Source organism: Oncorhynchus gorbuscha, linkage group LG01 (genome assembly GCF_021184085.1).
Source record: "Oncorhynchus gorbuscha isolate QuinsamMale2020 ecotype Even-year linkage group LG01, OgorEven_v1.0, whole genome shotgun sequence".
In the NCBI taxonomy this organism is placed as follows: domain Eukaryota; kingdom Metazoa; phylum Chordata; class Actinopteri; order Salmoniformes; family Salmonidae; genus Oncorhynchus; species Oncorhynchus gorbuscha.
Genome location: NC_060173.1, coordinates 34,664,347 through 34,690,518, shown reverse-complemented (window position 1 = coordinate 34,690,518; position 26,172 = coordinate 34,664,347). Strand labels below are relative to the sequence as shown.

General features: G+C 42.2%; 1 protein-coding gene across 1 annotated transcript in view; it reads left to right on the top strand.

Annotated features, from left to right (window-relative positions):
* The first annotated feature begins 3,869 nt into the window (after positions 1–3,869).
* LOC124036529 (transmembrane protein 266-like) overlaps positions 3,870–26,172 on the top strand; it is a 63,858-nt gene continuing 41,555 nt past the window's right edge. Inside the window, exons 1-3 of the mRNA XM_046351229.1 lie at positions 3,870–4,367; positions 6,212–6,311; positions 17,022–17,216. Of these exons, the coding sequence (XP_046207185.1) occupies positions 6,298–6,311; positions 17,022–17,216 (209 nt within the window). The 5' untranslated portion in view covers positions 3,870–4,367; positions 6,212–6,297. The remainder of the gene's footprint in view (positions 4,368–6,211; positions 6,312–17,021; positions 17,217–26,172) is intronic.

Genomic DNA, 26,172 nt, shown 5'->3' with positions numbered 1-26,172 from the left:
CAAAACCGTTAGCCGTTCAAATCAAATGTATCGGACACATATACGTGTTTAGCAGATGTTATTGTGGGTGTAGCGAAATGCTTGTGCTTCTAGCTCCAACAGTGCAGTAATTTCTAACAAGTAATATCTAACAATTTCACAACATTTCCCCAAAATACACAATGTCTAAGTAATGGATTAACAATATATATACATGTAGACGACCGTTCAAAATGTTGGGGTCAATTAGAAAAGTCCTTGTTTTTGAAAGAAAAGCACATTTGTCTATTAAAATAACATCAACTTGATCAGAAATACATTGTTAATGTTGTAAATGACAGTTGTAGCTGGAAACATCTGATTTTTAATGTAATATCTACATAGGTGTACAGGGCCCATTATCAGCAACCATCACTCCTGTGTTCCAATGGCACGTTGTGTTAGCAAATCCAAGTTTATAATTTTAAAAGGCTAATTGATCATTATGTATGCTCTCATTGGCTGGCCCTCACTACATATCCGTCGCCAAACCCACTGGCTCCAGGTTATCTATAAGCCCTGCCTTATCTCAGTTAACTGGTCACCATAGCAACACCTACCCGTAGCATGCGCTCCAGCAGGTATATTTCACTGGTCATCCCCAAAGCCAACACTTCCTTTGGCCGCCTTTCCTTCCAGTTCTCTGCTGCCAATGACTGGAACAAATTGCAAAAATCTCTGTAGCTGGAGTCTTATATCACCCTCTCTAACTTTAAGCATCAGCTGTCAGAGCAGTTTACCGATCACTGTACAGCCAATCTGTAAATAGCACACCCAACTACCTAATCCCCATAATATTACTTACCTTCTTGCACTTTTGCACCCCAGTATCTCTACATTATCATCTGCACATCTCTCACTCCAGTATTAATTCTAAATTGTAATTATTTTCGCCTCTAGGGCCCATTTATTGCCTATCTCCATACTCTTCTACATTTGCACACACTGTACATAGCCTTTTCTATTTTTATTTTATTTTGTGTTATTGAGTGTACGTTTGTTTATGTGTAACTCTGTGTTATTGTTTTTGCCACACTGCTTTGCTTTATCTTGGTCAGGTCGCAGTTGTAAATGAGAACTTGTTCTCAACTGGCCTACCTGGTTAAATAAAAGTTAAATAAAATAACACATTTGATAACCCTTTTGCAATTATGTTAGCACAGCTGAAAACTGTTGTCCTGATTAAAGAAGCAATAAAACGGGCCTTCTTTAGACTAGTTGAGTATCTTGAGCATCAGCATTTGTGGGTTTGATTACAGGCTAAAAATGGCCAGAGACAAAGACCTTTCTTCTGAAACTCGTCAGTCTATTCTTGTTCTGAGAAATTAAGGCTATTCCATGCGAGAAATAGCCAAGAAACTGAAGATCTCGTACAATGCTGTGTACTACTCCCTTCACAGAACAGTGCAAACCAGGATAGAAAGAGGAGTGGGAGGCCCCGGTGCACAACTGAGCAAGAGGACAAGTACATTAGAGTGTCTAGTTTGAGAAACAGACTCCTCACAATTCCTCAACTGGCAGCTTCATTAAATAGTACCCGCAAAACCTCTTTATTATTGACGTTGACATTTAAACGTGTTAACTATAGCAAGGCTACTGGCCCAGACGGCATGTCTAGCCGTGTCATGAGAGCATGCGCAGACCACCTGGCTGGTGTGTTTACGGACATATTCAATTGCTCCCTATCCCAGTTTACTGTCCCCACATGCTTCAAGATGGCCACCATTGTTCCTGTACCCAAGAAGGCAAAGGTAACTGAACTAAATTACTATCGCTCCGTAGCACTCACTTCTGTCATCGTGAAGTGCTTTGAGAGACTAGTCAAGAATCATATCACTTCCACCTTACTTGGCACCCTAGACCCACTTCAGTTTGCATACCGCCCCAACAGGTCTACAGACGATGCAATCGCCATCTCATTGCAAACTGCTCTATCCCATCTGGACAAGAGGAATACCTATGTAAGAATGCTGTTCATTGACTACAGCTCAGCATTCAACACCACAGTACCATCCAAACTCATCATTAAGCTGGAGGCCCTGTGTCTCATCCCCGCCCTGTGCAATTGGGTCCTGGACTTTTTGATGGTTCGCCCCCAGGTGAAGGTAAGAAACAACATCTCCACTTCGCTAACCCTCAACACTGGCGCCCCACAAGGTTGCGTGCTCAGCCCACTCCTGTACTCCCTGTTCATCCCTGACTACGTGGCAATGCACGACTTCAAATCAATCATCAGGTTTGCAGACAGCACAACAGTAGTGGGCTTGATCACCAACAACAACAAGACAGCCTACAGGGAGGAGGTGAGGGCACTCCGAGTGTGGTGTCAGGGAATCAACCTCTCACTCAACATCAACAAAGCTAAGGAGATGATAGTGGACTTCAGGAAACAGCAGAGGGAGCAACCCCCTATCCACATTGAAGGGACAGTAGTGGAGAAGGTGGAAAGTTTTAAGTTCCTCGGCGTATACATCACAGACAAACTGAAATGGTCCACCCACACAGACAGTGTGGTGAAGAAGGTGTAGCAGCGCCTCTTCAAACTCAGGAGGCTGAAGAAATTTGGCTTGTCACCTAAAACCCTGACAAACTTTTACAGATGCACAATTGAGAGCCTGGTACGGCAACTGCACCGCCCTCAAACGCAAGGCTCTCTAGAGGGTGGTGCGGTCGGCACAAAGCATCACCAGGGGCAAACTACCTGGCCTCCAGGACACCTACAGCACCTGATGTCACAGGAAGGCCAAAAAGATAATCAAGGACATCAACCACCCGAGCCACTGCCTGTTCACCCTGCTACCATCCAGAAGGCAAGGTCAGTACAGGTGTATCAAATCTGGGACTGAGACTGAAAGACAACTTCTATCTCAAGGCCATCAGACTGTTAAACAGCCATCACTAACTCAGAGAGGCTGCTGCCTACATAGAGTCTCACTAGTCACTTTAAACAATGCCACTTTAATAATGTTTGCATATCTTAGATTACTCATATCATATGTATATACTGTATCTTATACTATCTATTGCATCTTGCCGTGCAGTTTATACATCACAAACATTCAATGTTAAAATACACTTATGTCAAATATAAAAGTCAGGGATAAGTGCTACCACTTGTAATCATACTCACTAATGTTTAAAGGGAAATCTGCAGTTGCTTCATCAATTTTTGGACTTCTGAATTAATGATATATACCCATTGATTCTTGAAGAATGTAACTTAGAAATGCCTCATGAGCTTTGTTCAACTGTCTTACCCCATCAGAACCCAACATATATGCGTTTTTTAATTCCAATGTTTGTAAACAAAGTAAAAGTGGTTCAAACTATAATGTTGATATCATGGATGGTCAGTCCTTGCATCCATAGTTCTGTCTATGAATTTGAGAGGGGTTACATTTCTCCAGCTCCATCCATCATCTTTTTTTACCCAAACAGGGGTGACAAGAACACTTATTTGTTTTTTCAACTACTGAATGCCGCTTTAAATAGACCTACTACTTTTTTTTAAATACAAGATTGCCTCAATGTCAGTCAAGTATCATAATTGGAGAAACCTATAGCCCCCCAAACTAGATCTAAGAAAGTTATGTGATTGATTGTTTCTTTACGCCATGGTTTAGCCAATTGTCTCAGACAAAATCCGTTTTATATTTTATCAGAAAAATCTTTGAGAATGCCTTTTACCATCCAGTTAATATTTAGCAAGGTGATGGAACTGGATGCTGTCCTACTATCACTGCGATGTTATCGCGAGGAACACAGATGAAGCTCTGAAGAGGTGAAGTGAAGCGAGAGTGTTTTTACATCGACGCTTCTGGGGGGGGGGGGGGGGCTTGAAAAACCTCGTTATGACTGCCATAAAGACGTCAGTTATTTCGGGATTTTCATCTCACATTTCATTGTGAGAGATAGTTTGTTGCCTCGCTTCTATGGATGACGCGGGATCACAATTCAGCACCTGGACAGCTCCTTGTCCTTAACCTATTACTGGGCACATGGAGTCCCTAGCGTGATTGTAGGGAAACCCTGTGAGCAGGCGAGATTTGGGCACTAAAATGCCATCCTTCCGAAATATGACGTTTAACTGAATATGTGGATAGTCGAGCACATTTAAAAGCATCTCCGTGAATGATGATGCTTACAATAAGGATCGGGCTTTTTCGTTGTGCCCTGTATTCTAAGCAGCAGCACGGGTCGTTAGCCAATCCAAATCTGAAGAGGATAGCAGCAGCCTACACACAGCAACCGAGCCCCGCTCACACTGATCATCGGCAAGGGAGACATTACCATCATCATTAGGAGGGCATGAGTCACGACCACACTTTCAACAATGTAGAGCATAAAAGGTAGGTTGTTTTTGTCAGAATAGCATATTGATAAATCATTTTGATACTTCCCGCCTGTGACTTCTGCTCTTTCATCCATTCCGTCCCCCCTTTCTTTTACTGTCGTCTTAATGACCACCATAATTGTCTTATTCGTAATTTATCGTTGCTGCACTATTGATGGCTTTGCTAAATTATCAGGAAAACATATAATGTACTATGTTTATTATATACTGTGTAGTAGCAACCTATATATCTGTTGTTACACGTGCTTTGAACCAGAATAATAGTCATTGTAGAAAGCTGTCCAGGGCCTTGTGAAAAATAATTGAGACATAGTAGCCTTAATCAGTTTAGCAGAGATCAGTGTTGACACGTCTTTAAGGTAAAACCATGTGTTTGTTGGGGGAACTTCACATGTAGGATACATGTTGGGTTCTGACTGAGGAGGTGGATACTAAAATGTAGACAGTAGACTATTGGGAAGTGATGGGGGTATGAAATGGTTGCATGGCTGCATGTCTTCATTTCCAAGAAAATCAAGTAATTATTGTCTGTCTGGAGGGATGCAAGAGCTATGTTGGAGACAACATGGATATATGGCAACAGTTCATCTACAGCCTGCTATAGGGATCTCTCATCTTGATGATGAGTATACAGCAGTGTAAGTATTTACTCAAGTCTTGGAATTGATGGATATTTTATGCAATATTCTACCTGGTCCCAGAGAGATTGTCTCAAAGACCTAACTTATTTGATAGGTTATCAAGTCCAGCACATGACTTATGGCCACATCCATCCATTAGGAACTGTGATTGACAGGTTTCTTTAAAAATACGAAATCCTGCATACAGTATCTCAAATACTTTAATTTCACTCAGTCTTGTCTGCACAGGTGGGACAACCATTCCACTGCATAGCCTTCACTATTGCCTGTGCTGTGGCCAGATTTTCTATAGGTGCCAGTTGTGTGCAGTCTTTTTTCTTGGGCATTGCAGTGATGCAATATTACAGTCTAGTCCTTGAATGACCTGAATTGATTTATCTTGAATGACATCTAATCTGCTGTGCTACACTACATTACTCTGTTCTGCTATAGCTTCAAATACTGACTCCACACCCCAACTCGTGTGTCTGAAGGTTTTCCCTTTGCCTTTGTTTGTAAGACAGACACTACACTGACTTCATAGTACGCTATACATATGAACCTCTCCTCTTCGCCTCGGCATTTAAATGATTGAAGCTCAGGTTAAACGACCTCTACAGCCCATGCTGCTTACTAATATGTGTTTATATTGCTGCTGACAACTTCATCAGACTTTTCAAAAGTGAGGCACTAGCACAATGAGCTTCAGTTTATACCTGCAATGTAGGGAATGTAGCTGTCTGTGAAGTAATACCCCTTTTCAATGACTCATGTGTTTGTGATTCTGTCTGGGTAAAGCCTATGTACCTGGCTGTTCTTCGCTCATGTTTACTCTCTGGAAAGCTGCTGGAATGGACTGTAAATGATCTCTTCAATGTATCTATTTCCTATTGCATAAAGTGTTCTCATCCTTCCTTACTTGTTATGCAAGTGATGTGATGTTTCTGAGCCCCTGGTGCAGAGTTAAATATGTCAAAGGACTCCCATAGCAGAACTATACTGTATGAGAATGTTCATGTTTATATCAATTGATTGTTTTCGATCTATTCTGTGAATTCACAAAACATTTCATGAACATGACATTCAAAACAAATGTTAAATAGTTAAAAGTATAATGAACAAGTTATACATGAGATGTGTATACTGCATTGTTGTCAGAATGTGAAGAGTTATGGAGAGACTGTGATTAACTTCCTTGTTTTCTAACCTTTCTCCACAGGTGTGGTGTGAGCCAAGTCTCCATTCTCTGGTCAAATCAGGAGTAACAATCGTGTCGACGTCCATTCACAGAAACAACACAGCAACATGAGCAAACCCCAGTAAGTAAGACACATGACTACTGATATTTATATCTGTTTAACACATCAAAACCTCTCATCCTGTTCTTATGCATTTTGCTCGTTGTACCCCGAATGCCCGCTATTACTAGCACAGGTTTTGTGATGGGAACCCCAGCATGGTCTGGCCTGATTATGAGAACAGCTCCTGTCTATTTCCTCATACCCTTTCAGCCAAGGACTTTGAGCCTGAGAAGCAGGGGAACAGCAGGGGAACAGCAGGGCAATAGCAGGGGAACAGCAGGGCAATAGCAGGGCAATAGCAGGGGAACAGCAGGGCAATAGCAGGGCAAAAGCAGGGGAACAGCAGGGCAATAGCAGGGGAACAGCAGGGCAATAGCAGGGCAAAAGCAGGGGAACAGCAGGGCAATAGCAGGGCAAAAGCAGGGCAAAAGCAGGGGAACAGCAGGGCAACAGCAGGGGAGCAGCAGGGGAATAGCAGGGAAACAGCAGGGCAACAGCAGGGGAGCAGCAGGGGAATAGCAGGGCAAAAGCAGGGGAACAGCAGGGCAATAGCAGGGAAACAGCAGGGGAACAGCAGGGGAGCAGCAGGGGAATAACAGGGGAACAGCAGGGCAACAGCAGGGGAGCAGCAGGGGAATAGCAGGGGAACAACAGGGGGACAGCAGGGGAATAGCACAGGAACAGCAGGGAAACAGCAGGGGAATAGCAGGGGAACAGCGGGGGAGCAGCAGGGGAATAGCAGGGGAACAGCAGGGGAATAGCAGGGGAACAGCAGGGGAGCAGCAGGGGAATAGCACAGGAACAGCAGGGAAACAGCAGGGGAATAGCAGGGGAACAGCAGGGGAGCAGCAGGCGAATAACAGGGGAACAGCAGGGGAATAGCAGGGGAACAGCAGGGGAATAGCAGGGAAATAGCAGGGGAACAGCAGGGGAATAGCACAGGAACAACAGGGAAACAGCAGGGGAATAGCAGGGGAACAGTACGGGAATAGCAGGGGAATAGCAGGGCAACAGCAGGGGAGCAGCAGGGGAGCAGCAGGGGAATAACAGGGAAACAGCAGGGGAGCAGGCACTCCTGTGCTAGGCATTCCAAGAGAACTACCACAAGTCACCAGACTGTCTCTGCTGCCATCTCTTAGCATGCAGGAGAGATTTTCACTTGTCATCTTCTCTTATTAATAATGAGTCGCTATGTGGTCCCCCAGACAACCTCTGCAGCCTGATGACAGCCCTGGTTATGGCCAAGGAAGGGGAGGGAGATTATGGTGTGGTGGGAGGAAGATGGGCTTGAGGTGGGAGAGAAATGAGGCTGAGGTGGGAGGGAAATGATGGTGAGGTGGGAGAGAAATGAGGGTGAGGTGAGAGGGAGATGAAGGTTAGGTGGGAGATGGTGAGGTGGGAGGGAGATGGGGGTGAGGTGGGAGATGAAGGTGAGGTGGGAGGGAGATGGGGGCGAGGTGGGAGATGAAGGTGAGGTAGGAGGGAGATGGGGGTGAGGTGGGAGATGAAGGTGAGGTGGGAGGGAGATGGGGGTGAGGTGGGGTTAAATGCATAATTGGTTCAATCAGCTGCATCTTCTGTTTAAAGCCAGTCCTTCAGAGATCTCGGTCTGAGCTCGATGCAGACCTTGAGGTTATCAGGATTTTGTCCAAATGGAGCCTGTTTGAAAGAAAACACAGTGGGACAATATATTGCCCAATGGGCGACACACAGACTTGTGATGTGTTTTCTGGTTAACAGGAAGGCGTGAATTAATGATGTCGGTCCTCAGCGACACCCTGGTGAAATGACAGATGGGACATCTTTGTGTGGTGTGACCACGTCTGCAGAGATATTTTCCCCACTGTTATTTTAATTATAGAATAGTCCTTTAAATAATCTCTAACTCTCTATGATGTATTTCTGCATATACTAAGAGTAGTGAGTCAGAGATGGAGAAATACACTATATATACAAAAGTATGTGGACACCCCTTCAAATGAGTGGATTTGTCTATTTCAGCCACACCCTTTGCTGACAGGTGTATAACATTGATCACACAGCCATGCAATCTCCATAGACAAATATTGGCAGTAGAATGGCCATACTGAAGAGGATGCCAACTTTCAAGAATGTCAATTTGTCAAATTTCTGCCTTGCTAGAGCTTCCAGTCAACTGTATGTGAAGTGGAAACATCTAGAAGCAACAACGGCTCAGCCGCGAAGTGGCAGGCCACACAAGCTTACAGAACGGGACTGCCGAGAGCTTGCAACACTACCAAGTTCCAAACTGCCTTTGGAAGAACAGCCAGTACAAGAACTGTTTGTCGAGAGCTTCATGAAATGGGTTTTCATAGCCGAGCAGCCGCACACTAGCCTAAGATCACCATGCGGAATGCCAAGCGTCGGCTGGGGTGGTGTAAAGCTCCATTGGACTCTGGAGCAGTGGAAACGCGTTCTCTGGAGTGATAAGTCACGCTTCACCATCTTGTAGTCCAACCGACGAATATGGGATTGGTGGATGCCAGGAGAATGCTACCTGCCCCAATGCATAGTGCCAACTGTAAAGTTTGGTGGAGATAGAAGAATGGTCTGGGGCTGTTTTTCATGGTTCAGGCTAGGCCCCTTAGTTCCTGTAAAGGGAAATCTTAACGCTACAGCATACAATGACATTCTAGACGATTTTGTGCTTCCAACTTTGTGGCAACAGTTTGGAGAAGCCCTTTCCTGTTTCAGCATGATAATGGCCCCATCGCAGCGCTAACTGTGCCACCAGAAACTCTGGGTTCGCGCCCAGGCTCTGTCGCATCCGGCAGCGACCGGGAGGTCTATGGGGCGAAGCACAATTGGCCTAGCGTCGTCCGAGTTAGGGAGGGTTTGGCCGGTAGGGATATCCTTGTCTCATCAGGCACCAGCGACTCCTGTGGCGGGCCAGGCGCAGTGCACGCTAACCAAGGTCGCCAGGTGCACGGTGTTTCCTCCGACACATTGGTGCGGCTGGCTTCCGGGTTGGATGTGCGCTGTGTTAAGAAGTAGTGCAACTTGGTTGGGTTGTGTTTCGAAGGATGCATGACTTTCGACCTTCGTTTCTCCCGAGCCCGTACGGGAGTCGTAGTGATGAGACAAGATAGTAACTATTAACAATTGGATACCACGAAATTGGGGAGAAAAAGGGGGGTAAAATAAAAAATAAAAAATAAAAATTCAAGACAATGGCCCAGTGCACAAAGCGAGGTCCATACAGAAATGGGTCGGTGTGGAAGAACTTGACTGGCCTGCACAGAGCCTTGACCCCATCGAACACCTTTAGGATGAATTGCAAGCCAGGCCTAATCGCCCAACATCAGTGCCCGACCTCACTAATGCTCTTGAGGCTGAATGGAAGCAAGTCCCTGAAGCAATGTTCCAACATTTAGTGGAAAGCCTCCCAGAAGAGTGGAGGTTGTTATGACAGCAAAGGGGGGACCAACTCCATATTAATGCCCATGATTTTGGAATGAGATGCTCAATGAGCAGGTGTCCACATACTTTTGGTCATTTAGTGTAGTTAATACTCAAGATATAACCCCCTGTGAGTAAACTGATTTATAATATATTTCACATTCAGTATAGAATTGAACATGTTAAAGTTATGGAAGCTTTTATTTATTCATTTTCTTTTCCAATTGTATTCAAAGGCAGTTTTTATATTGATTGACGCAAACCAGTGAGGAGCATTTACTGACAAAAAGAATGATCTGTATTGCCTTTCCGAGTGTCATCCAATAATATAATTTTCTGTATTAAATCATATTGAATAAACTAGCTGTAGGCTCTTCTCATTGCAGATGATCCATGCTAGTTTGATGACAAGTACTCTGTAACAGTAGTGGTTGGCGTGTGCTTTATATGTAGTAAGGTTGTTTTCTTTCTTCGGGCCCTATTCAGAGTTATTTGTACATTTTGTTCCATTCAGCACACAAATATAGTACACTACACACCCTGCGGAGTCATATGTGTTTAAAACAGGCCAGCTAACATTTACTGTAACTACCTTCTGTGGTCACGTGAGCCCCTGTCATAGTGCAGTTAGTCTCTCTGTCATACAATGTCTTGATCCTGTCTCATTACAACAGGATGTGCTAATTAGTAGGTCACCGTTTCCACTTTTAGCTCACAAATGGGATGTTTAAATCTCCTACAGATGATGTTACATGACATGACATAACATTTAGCATGTTTTGCGGGCAGATGTTTCCAGCACTTCAAACCGTAGGTCCCATGGGGTATTTACTGAGACAACAAGGCTACTACAACCAACAGCATTAGTCAGATATACAGCACCAGTGTAAATACTCTGAATTAAAGCCAGTTAATTGTGGTTTAATAGCTCAGTGAGTTCCATTCCCTTCGAATCCACACAGATCCTCAAAACATTGGTTTAAGAGAACTTTGAGTTACACATTATAGTATTCTTTGCTGTGTATTATCCATTGAATAGTATGTTATAAAGCCTATTGCAGTAAATTATATTAGTCTATGATCATCAATAATATAACAGCTCACTATTGGCTGTCATTTTTATAGCTTGTTGCTTGACTGCTCTATGTAGCAGCTGGTGCTGGAGGTCTGGCAGATGTTTGTGCAGAGGTTTCTGCTGAGCCTGACATCACATCCATGTACATACATATCTTCTCATCTCTCTATATACACATCTTATATGTCTGCTGATAGAGTGGCCCATAGCTGGGATGGTACAGGAGCAGGAGGAATTAGCTGTATCGTATATTAACCCTTATAATGAAAGCAAGCTCATTCAATGGCACAAAGTCCTCAGTCTTCTCAAGTTGACGCTCACAGTATTCAGGATGAAGATGGGGAAAGTGCCCCCAACACATGTACACTTTGTAAAGCGAAGATGCGCATATTGATTTTTCATCATCTTTTCATCATCTTATTACCTAAAAGATCTGATTTTACAAATGTGCTGGTGTATCAATGGCCATCATCAATGGAGTCAGGGGCGGTGGCTGGAAATGTGGCTTAAGTTTGGCACGTTGGTGCGGCTCTCCTGATGGTATCAGAGCTTTCCATTGAGGAACAGCCAACCAGGCTTACATGCTTATTGGGTGAGACAGTGTGACAGAGTCGTAGACAGCGGGCCTGGAACAGTGTGGTGGTAAGCACTCAAAATGACAATGATACGGATGCCCTCTACATAACATGAGGCTTTGCTGAAGCAGCACTTTGTAATTCTATGACAGACATGGAAGGCTTTATTTTACAGTGAGAGCACTTTTTTTAAATGTTTCAATTGGGATTGCAGTTTTTATTTACCCCTTGTTACACAAGGCTACGTTAGTCTGCATTTCTTTAATGCTTTCAAATAAATAGCTCTATCTTGTTGAATGTCAGAGTGTGTATTTCTACAGTAAATTGAACAACCTCTACAAAACCACATTTTAATGTGCATGTAATGCTGTATTCAGTGCTAGATGTAATTCAATTGCATATTCTGTTGAGGTCAGCAGTATTTGAGAGGACGAGGATGTTTGTACTTTGAGCACCTTTCCTACAGCAGAATGCAGTCTACGAACCCAACTATCTATTCGCAAGAAAAAGGTCCTACAGTTGAAGTCGGAAGTTTACATACACTTAGGTTGGGGTTATTAAAACTCGTTTTTCAACCACTCCACACATTTCTTGCTTACAAAAAATAGTTTTGTCAAGACGTTTAGGACATCTACTTTGTGCATGACACAATTAATATTTCCAACAGACAGATTATTTCACTTATAATTCACTGCATCACAATTCCAGTGGGTCAGAAGTTTACATACACTAAATTGACTGTGCCTTTAAGCAGCTTGGAAAATTCCAGAAAATGATGTCATGGCTTTAGAAGCTTCTGTTAGGCTAATTGACATCATTTGAGTCAATTGGAGGTGTACCTGTGAATGTATTTCAAGGCCTACCTTCAAACTCAGTGCCTCTTTGCTTGACATCTTGGGAAAAACAAAAGAAATCAGCCAAGACCTCAGAAAAAACATTGTAGATCTCCACAAGTCTGGTTCATCCTTGGGAGCAATTTCCAAATGCCTGAAGGTACCACGTTCATCTGTACAAACAATAGTACGCAAGTGTAAACACCATGAGACCACGCAGCCGCCACACCGCTCAGGAAGGAGACGTGTTCTGTCTCCTAAAGATGAACGTACTTTGGTGCGAAAAGTGCAAATCAATCCCAGAACAACAGCAAAGGACCTTGTGAAGATGCTGGAGGAAACAGGTACAAAGGTATCTATATCCACAGTAAAACAACTCCGATATTGACATAACCTGAAAGGCCGCTCAGCAAGGAAGAAGCCACTGCTACAAAACCGCCATAAAAAAAGCCAGACTACGGTTTGCAACTGCACATGGGGACGAAGATCAGACTTTTTGGAGAAATGTCCTCTGTTCTGAAGAAACAAAAATAGAACTGCCATAATGTCCATCGTGTTTTGGAGGAAAAAGGGGGAGGCTTGCAAGCCGAAGAACACCATCCCAACTGTGAAGCAGGGGGTGGGAGCATCATGTTGTGGGGGTGTTTTGTTTCAGGAGGGACTGGTGCATTTCACAAAATAGATGGCCACATGAGGAAGGAATATTATGTGGATATATTGAAGCAGCATCTCAAGACATCAGTCAGGAAGTTAAACCTTGGTCGCAAATGGGTCTTCTAAATGGATAATGACCCCAAGCATACTTCCAAAGTTGAGGCAAAATGGCTTAAGGACATCAAGGTCAAGGTATTGGAGTGGCCATCACAAAGCCCTGACCTCAATACTATAGAAAATGTTTGGGCAGAACTGAACAAGAGTGTGCGAGCAAGGAGGCCTACACACCTGACTCAGTTACACCAGCTCTGTCAGGAGGAATGGGACAAAATTCACCCAACTTATTGTGGAACTTATTGTGAAAGGCTACCCGAAACATTGGACCCAAATAAAACAATTTAAAGACAATGCTCCCAAATATTAATTGAGTGTATGTAAAATTCCCCACTAGAAATGTGATGAAAGAAATAAAAGCTGAAGTAAATAATTCTCTCTACTATTATTCTGGCATTTCACATTCTTAAAATAGTGGTGATCCTAACTGACCTAAGACAGGGAATTTTTACGAGGATTAAATGTCAAGAATTGTGAAAACTGAGTTTAAATATAGTTGGCTAAAGTGTATGTAAACTTTCGACTTCAACTGTATATAGAGGACAAGAAATTGAGAGTACTATTTTTCCCCTAATAGTTTACAATACTCAATCTTTTCTTTGGTATGCTGTCTTGTAATATACTTGCAGTGTACAAAACATTAGGAACACCTTCCTAATATTGAGTTGCACCCCCTTTTGCCCTCAGAACAGCCTCAATGGCCCATGTTGACTCCAATGCTTCCCACAGTTGTGTCGAATTGGCTGGTTGTCCTTTTGGTGGTGGACCATACTTGATACACATGGGAAACTGTTGAGTGTGAAAAACCCAGTGGAATTGCACTTCTTGACACACTCAAACTGGTGCGCCTGGCACCTACTACCATACCCCAATTCAAAGGCACTTATATCTTTTGTCTTACCCATTTACCCTCTAAATGGCACACATACAGTACACAATCAATGTCTCAATTGTCTCAAGGCTTAAAAATCATTATTTAACCTGTCTCCTCCCTTTTATCTACACTGATTGAAGTGGATTTAACAGGTGACATCAATAAGGGATCATAGCTTTCACCTGGAATCACCTGGTCAGTCTAATGTTTTGTACACTCATTGTATGTCCTTTTACATATTTTATCAACATTATCAGGCCAGTCCGTTCATGGTTATACTGTAAGTCAGTATAGCATATAAAGCCTTTCATGGTTATACTGTAAGTCAGTATAGTATATGAGGCCTTTCATGGTTATACTGTAAGTCAGTATAGTATATGAGGCCTTTCATGGTTATACTGTAAGTCAGTATAGTATATGAGGCCTTTCATGGTTATACTGTAAGTCAGTATAGTATATATGGCCTTTCATGGTTATACTGTAAGTCAGTATAGTATATGAGGCCTTCCATGCTTATACTGTAAGTCAGTATAGTATATGAGGCCTTTCATGGTTATACTGTAAGTCAGTATAGTATATGAGGCCTTTCATGCTTATACTGTAAGTCAGTATAGTATATGAGGCCTTTCATGGTTATACTGTAAGTCAGTATAGTATATGAGGCCTTTCATGGTTATACTGTAAGTCAGTATAGTATATAAAGCCTTTCATGGTTATTCTGTAAGTCAGTATAGTATATGAGGCCTTTCATGGTTATACTGTAAGTCAGTATAGTATATGAGGCCTTTCATGGTTATACTGTAAGTCAGTATAGTATATGAGGCCTTTCATGGTTATACTGTAAGTCAGTATAGTATATGAGGCCTTTCATGGTTATATCGTAAGTCAGTATAGTATATAAAGCCTTTCTTCTATCTGTCATTCGCTTTCAGACCTCCAGATTCTGACAATTGTAATCAACTCTATTAATCATTGAATTAGCCAACGCATGGGTGAAGTTTGTCATCAATACTCTGAATCCATACTCTGAATCCATACTCTGAATCATCATTTCAAAAGCTTTTACTCTACTTTTTTGACAAGCTGCATTAAAATGTCCTCCATCAGACTCAATGAGTTGGACTTGAAAGGTCCAAGTCTCAGCCGGGTATTTTATTTTGATATTTCTATTGATTGTCATGTGGTGATTTATGGCTCAGTGGTGTAAATACACTGGAGGCAGAGCCATGGATGCCTTTTATTCTAGGGGAGTCAATTCTTGGCAATGATTACATTCCAGAAGGAAATGGTCTTAGATATATAGATATATAGATATAGATATTCCTATATTACCTACATTATATTTGTTGTGAGATACTTCTTACATTAGAGCATATGCATTGCACCATGTTCTTTAAACTGGTACAGTTTGTGTGGTGTGACTATGGGAGCTAGGGCACTCGATGCTCAGTGAGATCTATGTTTAAGCTTCCTTGTTGCATTTGCTAATATTGCATGTCTTTGAAAAGATTTCTAGCCTTTGGTGTGCTGGGTGCCCTTGCCTTGCCTGCCAGATGGAACAGCCTGGTCTCATAGAGTAGACGTAACATAGTAAAAGTACATCCGGAACACTGAAAATAGTATGATATGTTGCATTTGGTATGGATATATATAGACAGAATGTTACTTAAGGCAAAAAACAAATGGAGGGTGGTTGGTTGGGGTGAATGGGTAGGCGTATAACGTGAACGTCTAGCAATCCAAAGGATACGAGTTCGAATGTCATCACGGACAACTTTAGCATTTGAGCTAATTAGCAACTGTTTAACTACTTACTACTATTTAGCTACTTTGTAACTATTTAGCATGATAGCTAACCCTTCCACTAACCCTAACCTTAACCCTTTTAGCTATCCCTTCCCCTAACCCCAACCCTAACCTTAACCCTTTAACCTAACTCCTAACCTTAACCCTGCCTCTCACCCTAATCCTAACCCCTAGCCTAGCTAGTGTTAGCTAACGTTAGCTACAACAAATTGTAATTCATAACATATCATACATTTATCAAATTATTTGTACATTTAGCAAATTTCTTACATATCATTCAAATTGTAATTGTTAACATATCATATGAATGCATGATGGACATTCACAAATTAATACATACCATACGAAACATAACATATCATACCAAAGGGAGTGTCTCAGATTTACATTCAGAATAATACTAAATGCTCTGAGACCAGGTTGGGTGGAATGGAGCAGTATACAAAAGTGCACCAAGCCACCCCCTCCCCAGGATGGCAACAAGCCACTGAAGCGGCCCCTGCACATAATGGAACCTAGTCTCGCCAATGATTGTTTGGAAATGTGATTTTGATGCATTGAACAGTTTGTGTCTGTCATGACTGATAGCATCTTTGTTTTGCGGCTAGTAAGGAGAGGTGCAAGGGTACAGATAATGTTGGAATGCACTGGCTCTCAATGTTAAGCATGTGTAGTATGTGGGGGCATTCTTCCCTGAGGCAAACACATCCCAGTAGCCAATTGTTAGTTACAGCATCATATCAGTACACTGAAATGCATAGACTTAGTAAGGATTTATAAGAGTACTATTATACCACCCTGTCAGACACTGTGTCTGAAATGATTGTGGGTACCTATGCAGATAAGAAAGCAACCTTTGAAGTAAGCAGGTATGTTAAATATGAATTAGTCATAAGTCAGTGAAGAGCAGGGGATGTTTTCCTCTCCAGGGCTGACTACAGTACATGAACATTTCATAGGTCCCTCTCTCCCTCCCTCTCTCCCTCCTAGTGTGTACACTATTTACCTCCACATATCACCAGGCTGTTAGTCCCCAACTATCTACAGGCTCTCGAGCACAATGTTTTTTGTTCTCTCTGGCTTGTAATCAATGGCCTCCTCCCTTGCTAAGCTCTGGGGTTATTGATGTCTTCACATTGGCTACGCTGTGCAGAATGCCAAGCAGGTTGGGATTCCTGTTCTCATCTTTACTGGCTGAGCTGGAGAGAGGATGGGGTACTACCCACACCTGGGTTTTAGTGTTGAAAATTAATTGAATAGGAGAAATTCTCTGAAGTTCTGTTACAATGAGATTGTGAGAAAATATTAATTTGTTTAGTTGCATATATAAGTGCATATACAGTGTGTACATGGTGTTCCGTACATTGTGTCCTCCAGGGCCCCTCCCCAGGCCCGGGCCAGAGCCTCAGAGCTGGAGGTGATCTCCCAGCAGGTGGAGGAGGACAACCAGTGTCACGCTCCGGTCCAGGTGGTCAGCTTTGCATACAGAGACCTGCCTCTGGCCGGGCTGGACATCTCCCTGGCCGGATCCCAGCTCATCTCCAACCTGGACGAAGAGGACAACAGAGAGGGGTAGGTGGACACAGAGATTGTACCTGAAAACATCTCCCCTGTGTGTTTGATAATTGTACTATTAGCATAACTGACACAGAACTAAGCACTATCCATATTCTACCTTGACAGAGAAAATGTTTGCCTTCATTCTCTATCATGCTAGTATTAGCTCATCATAATGGTACCTGACATGATACTGAATCACTCAAATTCAAATTCATCATACCGATGGTGAGGGATCCTATGGGGATATGTGTCTGTAAATACTTCAGTTATCATCCTTACATTGTGAAGGCATTAACTGATATGCTTGTGAGCCTACACTATTTGTCTCAGTGACATCATTTCTCTTTGCTATAAAAAGATTACTCCCTTCAACGTGCACTTTTGGCTCAAAACAAAGAGTTTTGTAAGCATCATATTGTTCCTGAAATGTCAGGCGCTGGTGGCTGTGTTGTCTATGCCCATGGGCCCTGTTTGTCCTGGCCGGACATGTTTCTCACATGGCCCTATCACTGCGCTGCAGGCTGAGTGTGTACAGGACACACCCCCTCTTGTTCTGCCTGTCCTCTCAGGAAGCGTGACTCACAGGCCATTGGCGAATGGTAGTGCGGCTCTCTCATCTATGCAGAGGAGGTAGACCAACACTACAAGCCTCATTAGAGCATCCGCCCGCCATTCCACACCATCCAAGGCCTGCTCTGTTAGCTGACCTCACCACGCCCGGCTTGGACCTGGCCCGGCGCAGGGCTCTGTGGGACGCAAGGGGGGACAGATGGGTCCTAGTCCCATGACACACACCCAGGCCACAGAGTGCAGGAGCTGGCAGCACTGGCATCACTGTGGGCATCTCAGGAGAACATGTCCATATGACACTATCATCCCATGATAGAGCACACAGTGATGTGGTAGTCATGGGATATCAAGTTGCATCTCTAAGGGATTTCAGGAGGCAGGCTTTTATGGTTCATTCCCTGGCTAAATAGCTATTTGTTTTGATGAAATTTTCTGGGTTGGAATTATATTTCCCTCCAAGCCTTTTTTCCCTGTAGCGCCATCACACTAATAAGAGAAGGCAGAGGTACCAGTGAAGCTGGATATATGGCATGTTCATTGAACTCTTTAGATTGGAATTCCAGATTTCCAAACCACAGGCATTCCAAGGCCTACTCGTCACCAGAGTTTCACTGTGGGCTCATGTTTCCCTCCATTGGAATCATTTGTGGAAACAGAAGAAATATGCAGCCACGTCATGGTTTCTTGTTTACTCTGTGACTCATGTCTGTAGCATTAGAGGAATGACAGAGAGCTAGGTTGGTATTGCACATTGTCATTCATTACGGTCATTGAAATATGAGTGTACGTTGTTATCCCTACACTTATTTTTAAATGTAACCTTTATTTAACTAGGCAAGTCAGTTAAGAACAAATTCTTATTTACAATGACGGCCTACCCCGGACAAACCCGGACGATGCTGGGCCATTTGTGCACCGCCCTATGGGACTCCCAATCACGGCCGGATGTGATAGAGCCTGGATTCAAACCAGGGACTGTAGTGACGCCTCTTGCCCTGAGATGCAGTGCCTTAGACTGCTACGCCACTCCTTAACCATTCATATTTTTTCAACCTTGTCTTAATAGATTTAAAAGTAAGCTCTCCAAAGAATAATAAAGTGCTTTCTCTAAATGTAGGGTCTTATGTCATGGTCAATATTTGGCATATACACAGGGACTGATTATCTAATGTTGAACATTTTTCCTCATACTACCTCGTTTTTTTTCTTAGATGTCCTTATAAGATTAGCTTCACAGTTCTACTAAACCAGACTGGCATTCCAGACAATGACTAAACGTTATTTTAAACCTGACACAACACATTCCCTATCCCAACACCAAGTATGAACACAAACAGATTATTATTGGTCCACATGATCAAATGTGGGTCTTCATCAACACATTTCTTTATGTGTGATTTAGTTATGTGTTAGTTAGTTATGTGTGATTTAGTTTTTAGGTCTTTAAGTTTCTGAAATCAGGCTGATTGACACTAAATGGAGCCCTTAAAGAGTGCTTGGCTTTGTTGGGCTCTGTATATCAGTGAAACGGAAAAGATAGAGTCTTGGAGTGCATGTGGTAGGTTTTGCATTGTATGTAGCAGCTGCACATGGCTTTCTATCAGCAGACGTGGGCGATTATGTAGGAGGTGGATGTTCTTGCGGACTACAGGGGGCACATGCAGTACTAGCAGATTCAGAGCAGTGGTGAGCTCTGGATTTATTAATAGACTCCTGGATGGAGCTACCTTCTTGCCCAGAACATGCTAGAGACTACGGTGATGTGGCCTGCTGCTTTCCTCTCCCATCACCTTATTTAACTCTTCTGATTAACCTGTCGTATGCTTTTGTCATGTTATGACGTTCAGCTTCTGAAAATCATCATCACAGGGTTGTGACTTTCAAACCTTAGACCATAGAAAGGCAGATCCCAGCCTGTTGTTGGTCAAATTGTACTACACACTTACAGTCTGGTTGTTACAGACTATTTAGCAGTTTGTGAGTGGTACCGGATTATGTATGGTCGTTTGGTAGAGATGTGAAGCTGCATTAAGGTGAATCTGTGAGAGTGATGCCCTCTTAGTGACCTATATGGTGGGTTGACCCTTCAGACCAAGACTCAGTGGAGTCCAGGAGCATAATTTCTAAACGTTGAGCATGAACAAAATATACCACAGTACATGCGTTGGAATTTAGAAAAACTAAACTTGCTGGGAGAAGATCCTTGCCTCCATGCAGACTTTAGACCATGCGTACACACATTTTTCTTGTGGTTTAAAAATTGTATTGCAGGCAGGCAAGTAAGTATTTTGTGCGAATGGGGCATAGGATGTGACACTTATTCATAAAACATTAAAAAAGGAAAACATAATAACAAGTTGCAGCCATTTGCCATTAGTGAGTAGAGAGAAAATCTATGCGTGTTTATTTTTGGAATCTAAAGTAATTAGACATAGGAATGTATTTCCTATTTATTTTATTTTCATAACCATTGCAGAATAAATTCCTCACCTTTTCTGGCCGTGATGGGTTCATATTCCCGAAGTAGCTATACAACGAATTACCATGCACATCTCTCATTTGGGCCTAGTAGCCTTGTAAAAAGGCTAGGTATTTCAAGTTTTGCTGTATGCGATCCCATAGACAGCACGGTTTATAATGCACCGAATTTAACCGGTGGACAGACAGTTGACCTTTTACATTGAAGTATACATGTATGCTACTACTGTAGTACTACTACTGTAATACAAAAAAATACACTAGCCTAGTCAATGTTACAATGTGGAATTCAAAACGTTCTTCTGACAGGTCCACAACAATTGTATTTTCTTTCAGAAACTGTCACATTCCTTTGCATAATACAGAATAAGTTAGTGCAAAATATTAAAAGATTCTGCCAACACCTCCAAAAACATTAGATAAAAGGGACATAAATTCCAATAGCTCCAAATTATACAGCATTCTTGTCGTCATAAAAGGTGAATGGTTGTTTTTTCCAGGTGGAGTTATAATGCTCATTCACGAGCGCACAGTTTAACACATAAAAAATACAAAATAAATGTTAGGTGGATCAGCTTAATATTGCGGAAAGATGATTGCTTCCATCAATGTAATTGTCGGCATCATTTCCAATCCCCCATATCTTTTTTGGTAAATATATATATATCCATATACTGTATATACACACACATATGCATACATATACACATATATACATACACATACCAAATATAGATATACATACTTTTTTTGGAATATACCTTTATTATTCCCCGCAAACCCTACCATCCTTCCCCCAATTGGAGTAAACTAATAAACAATAACACTTAGGCTTCTACCTTCAGTTTATGCATCTTATACACATTTTACAGACATAATCTATTTTACAATAGTTACATTTCGTTCAACTGTGCTGTGATGCTTCACAAAAATACTGAACCTTTCTATTCTCATAGCTTCTACAGATTGTGAATTAAAAATAAAATGTTTTTCTCTTCCCAAATATTTTGCAATTTAAATGGGACAGCTGTCAGTTTTTTGGTCCTTAAATGAAATTGGTATATGTTTTTATTTATCACACTTTTCTTTAACCATTTATGTTCTTTTAACCAGGGCCGACATACAAGTGTCTTGCTTTTTCCCCTTCTATTTGCCTCTTTCATTTTTGTGGTGATGCTGCAATTAATTGGTTGTAATTTTGGGTAGAGCAGACATTTCCATATATTTGTGTTAGCTGCATGTGTGACATAACTCCACCAGTCCTATTTATGATATCATTCATTAAAATTTTTTTTTTTAATTAAATGTCTTCGAAAAATGTTTTTTTAATCAATTAGTATATTTGAGTTTAACCACAATATTTGTTGTATTATTTGCTCTGTTTTTTTTCCAGGTGGATTAAACTGAAATTGCAACCAACTTTCTAAGGCTTGTTTAAAAAATAACAATATTTTGGAGATTATTTCCTTTTCAAATAACTGAAAGTGAGCAGGTGTAACCTGAATAGAGGGAAAAGGGCCATTCTTGAAAATGGAATGAGACATTCCTACCAATTTACTAGAGAACCAGTTGGATTTAAGTATAACTTTTGTATGACTGATGCCTTTAGTGACAGGTGTAATGCTTTAATATTTAATCATTTCTGCCCTCCGAATTCATATTCGTTATATAAATAAGCCCTTTTAATTTTTTCTGGTTTTCCATTCCAAGTAAAATTTAATATTTTTTGTAGGCAAAACCATAAGCAAATAGGTAAACTGTGATATTACTAAAGAGTTAATCAGAGAGTTAATCAGGGTGATTTTTCCACAAATGGACATGTATTTTCATTTCCATGGTAGCAAGATCTTATCTCTTTCTATAAAAATGTATTGAAGTGAGATCATTTATTTCTTTTGGGATTTGTATACTGAGTATGTCCACATCTCCATCAGACCATTTAATTGGTAAATTACATGGTAATGTAAAAAAATAGTGATCCAATACGTAATATACACTTACGTAAAAGTACACTTCTGATAATTTGGTTTTAATCCAGAGAGGATAGCAAAAGTATCCAGATCCTCTTTAAGGTCGTGGAAGGATTTTAGTTGTGGTTTTAAAAGAAAAGATTAATCATCAGCATACAATGGCACCTTCGTTTTTAAGCCACGGATTTCTAATCCCTTAATATTATTGTTGTATCTAATCTTAACAGTTAACATTTCGATGGCAATAATAAATAGATATGCCGATAGTGGACAACCTTGTTTTACTCCTCTAGATAGTTTAAAACTTTCTGAGATGTAGCCATTATTTACTATTTTACACCTAGGGTTACTATACATAACTTTAACTCATTTTTATAAGAGATTCCCCAAAATTGAAATATTCTAGGCATTTATATATAAACTCCAGTCATACTTTATCGAAAGCCTTTTCAAAATCAGCTATGAAAACTATCGGGGACCTGGTGTCCCCGATTTTTCATAGATTTATATTGTTTCCAGTACCTGTCTTATATTATTGCCAATGTACCGTCCATGTAAAAAACCTGTCTGATTAGGATGAGTTATATCTGACAATACTTTTTAAATTCTATGCGCCAAGCAATTTGCTAGGAGTTTTGCATCACAACACTGAAGTGTAAGAGGCATCCAATTTTTAAAATGGACTGGATCTTTATATTTACCACTTGGGTCCTGTTTCAGTAATAATGATATTAGACCTTCTTGTTGTGTGTCTGATAATCTACCGTTTATATAAGAGGGGTTAAAACATGCTAATAATGGTCCTCTGAGTATATCAAAAACAGTTTGGTATACTTCTACAGGTATGCCATCCAGCCCTGGAGTTTTCCCAACATTAAAGGTTATAACTGCATCAAGAAGTTCCTTCTCTGTAATTTGGCCTTCACATTTGTCTTTCTTTAAAGATGTTAATTTTACATTATTATTAGGGAAAAAATCCATACAATTAACTTCGGTTAGTGGAGATGGAGGAGACTGAAACGAAAACATAATCTTGAAGTACTTTACTTCCTCTTTCAAAATATTATTCGGTGAATCGTGAGTGAACCCATCATTTGTAACAAGTTTCAATACATTTTTTTGGTAGCATTTCTATATTGAAGATTGAAAAGTAATTTGGTGCATTTTTCAACATATTCCATCCAGTTCGCTTTATTTTTATAATATATTACACTTGATCTTTCTTGAATAAGTTTCTCCATTTCTTTTTGTTTATCCTCAAACTTATTCTGTGCCTCTATGGTACAGTTTTTATTGCTATCTAACCTTACTGTTAGTCCTTCAATTTCCTTTGTTAATATGGACTCTGTTGATCTAAATTGCTTTTGTTTTATAGTACTGAATTGCATGGCCTCTAAAGGCACATTTAAAAGTGCCCCATACAATAAGGAGATCTGCTGTACCTATGCAATGTCTGAAAAAGTCAGTTATAAATTATTCTGTCCTAGTTCTAAACAAGTTATCATCTAGAAGGCTTTGATTCAATTTCCAATATCCTCGCACACAAGGAAATTCTGTAAGAGTAATATATATGCCAATTATGTGATGATCCGGCCACATTCAGTTTAACACAGTTTTACTACGGGTCTGATTTTGGCGTGCGCCAAGTTTTTAAATCTCAATATTTGTATAAATAAGTATTATTTTCAGAAATGGGGCATACATTTATTTAGTGTAAAATTCATGCAATGGTTATAAATGAGGCCCCAGACCACTCCAGAGCTACCAGTGGGGCCAGGGCTCCTTTCTGAGCTGCCAACCCAGGCCCACAACCCCTCTCTGGGTATATCATCGTCAAGATCAGCATGCCACCCATAGTCCCAAGCTTCCTGTTATGCAGGTGAATGAGGACCCAAAAGCGACTTGGCGAAAACAGAGTCTTTAATCCAGTTTAAGGAAATAGCAATACTCCTAGAAAAATCGGAGCGGTAAATAAAGCATAAAAACAATTTCACTCGTAATCACGAGAACTGACTGGAGACTCGATAATAAACTGCAGGTTGCCTCGGGAAGGCACTTGACCGTAGCAGACTCAGACACCTGCTCACCACGCAGCATCTGAGGGAAACACGACACGACAGGGCGATACAAAGACACAGCACGGTGAACAATATACAAGGATCCGACAGGACAGAAACGGAAAACAAGGGGAGAAATAGGGACTCTAATCAGGGGAAAAGATAGGGAACAGGTGTGGGAAGACTAAATGATTGATTAGGGGAATAGGAGCAGCTGGGAGCAGGAACGGAACGATAGAGAGAAGAGAGAGAGGAAGGGAGAGAGAAAAAGGGGAACGAACCTAAAAAAGACCAGCAGGGGGAAAACGAACAGAAGGAAAAGCAAAATGACAAGACAATATAAGACAAAACATGACAGTACCCCCCACTCACCGAGCGCCTCCTGGCGCACTCGAGGAGGAATCCTGGCGGCAACGGAGGAAATCATCAATCAGTGAACGGTCCAGCACGTCCCGAGACGGAACCCAACTCCTCTCCTCAGGACCGTAACCCTCCCAATCCACTAAGTATTGGTGACCCCGTCCCGAGAACGCATGTCCATGATCCTACGTACCTTGTAAATAGGTGCGCTCTCGACAAGGACGGGAGGGGGAGGGAAGACGAACGGGGGTGCGAAGAAAGGGCTTGACACAGGAGACATGGAAGACAGGATGGACGCGACGAAGATGTCGCGGAAGAAGCAATCGCACAGCGACAGGATTGACGACCTGGGAGACACGGAACGGACCAATGAACCGCGGAGTCAACTTACGAGAAGCTGTCATAAGAGGAAGGTTGCGAGTGGAAAGCCACACTCTCTGGCCGCAACAATACCTTGGACTCTTAATCCTACATTTATTGGCGGCTCTCACAGTCTGTGCCCTGTAACGGCAAAGTGCAGACCTCACCCTCCTCCAGGTGCGCTCACAACGTTGGACAAACGCTTGAGCGGAGGGAACGCTGGACTCGGCAAGCTGGGATGAGAACAGAGGAGGCTGGTAACCCAGACTACTCTGAAACGGAGATAACCCGGTAGCAGACGAAGGAAGCGAGTTGTGAGCGTATTCTGCCCAGGGAGCTGTTCTGCCCAAGACGCAGGGTTTCTGAAAGAAAGGCTGCGTAGTATGCGACCAATCGTCTGATTGGCCCTCTCTGCTTGACCGTTAGACTGGGGATGAAACCCGGAAGAGAGACTGACGGACGCACCAATCAAACGACAGAACTCCCTCCAAAACTGTGACGTGAATTGCGGACCTCTGTCTGAAACGGCGTCTAACGGGAGGCCATGAATTCTGAACACATTCTCGATGATGATTTGTGCCGTCTCCTTAGCGGAAGGAAGTTTAGCGAGAGGAATGAAATGTGCCGCCTTAGAGAACCTATCGACAACCGTAAGAATCACAGTCTTCCCCGCAGACAAAGGCAGACCGGTAATGAAGTCTAGGGCGATGTGAGACCATGGTCGAGAAGGAATGGGGAGCGGTCTGAGACGACCGGCAGGAGGAGAGTTACCTGACTTAGTCTGCGCGCAGTCCGAACAAGCAGCCACGAAACGGCGCGTGTCACGCTCCTGAGTCGGCCACCAAAAGCGCTGGCGAATAGAAGCAAGAGTGCCTCGAACACCGGGATGACCAGCTAACTTGGCAGAGTGAGCCCACTGAAGAACAGCCAGACGCGTGGAAACAGGAACGAAAAGAAGGTTACTAGGACAAGCGCGCGGCGACGCAGTGTGCGTGAGTGCTTGCTTAACCTGTCTTTCAATTCCCCAGACTGTCAACCCGACAACACGCCCATAAGGAAGAATCCCTCGGGATCAGTAGAAGCCACAGAAGAACTAAAAAGACGGGATAAGGCATCAGGCTTGGTGTTCTTGCTACCCGGACGGTAAGAAATCACAAACTCGAAACGAGCGAA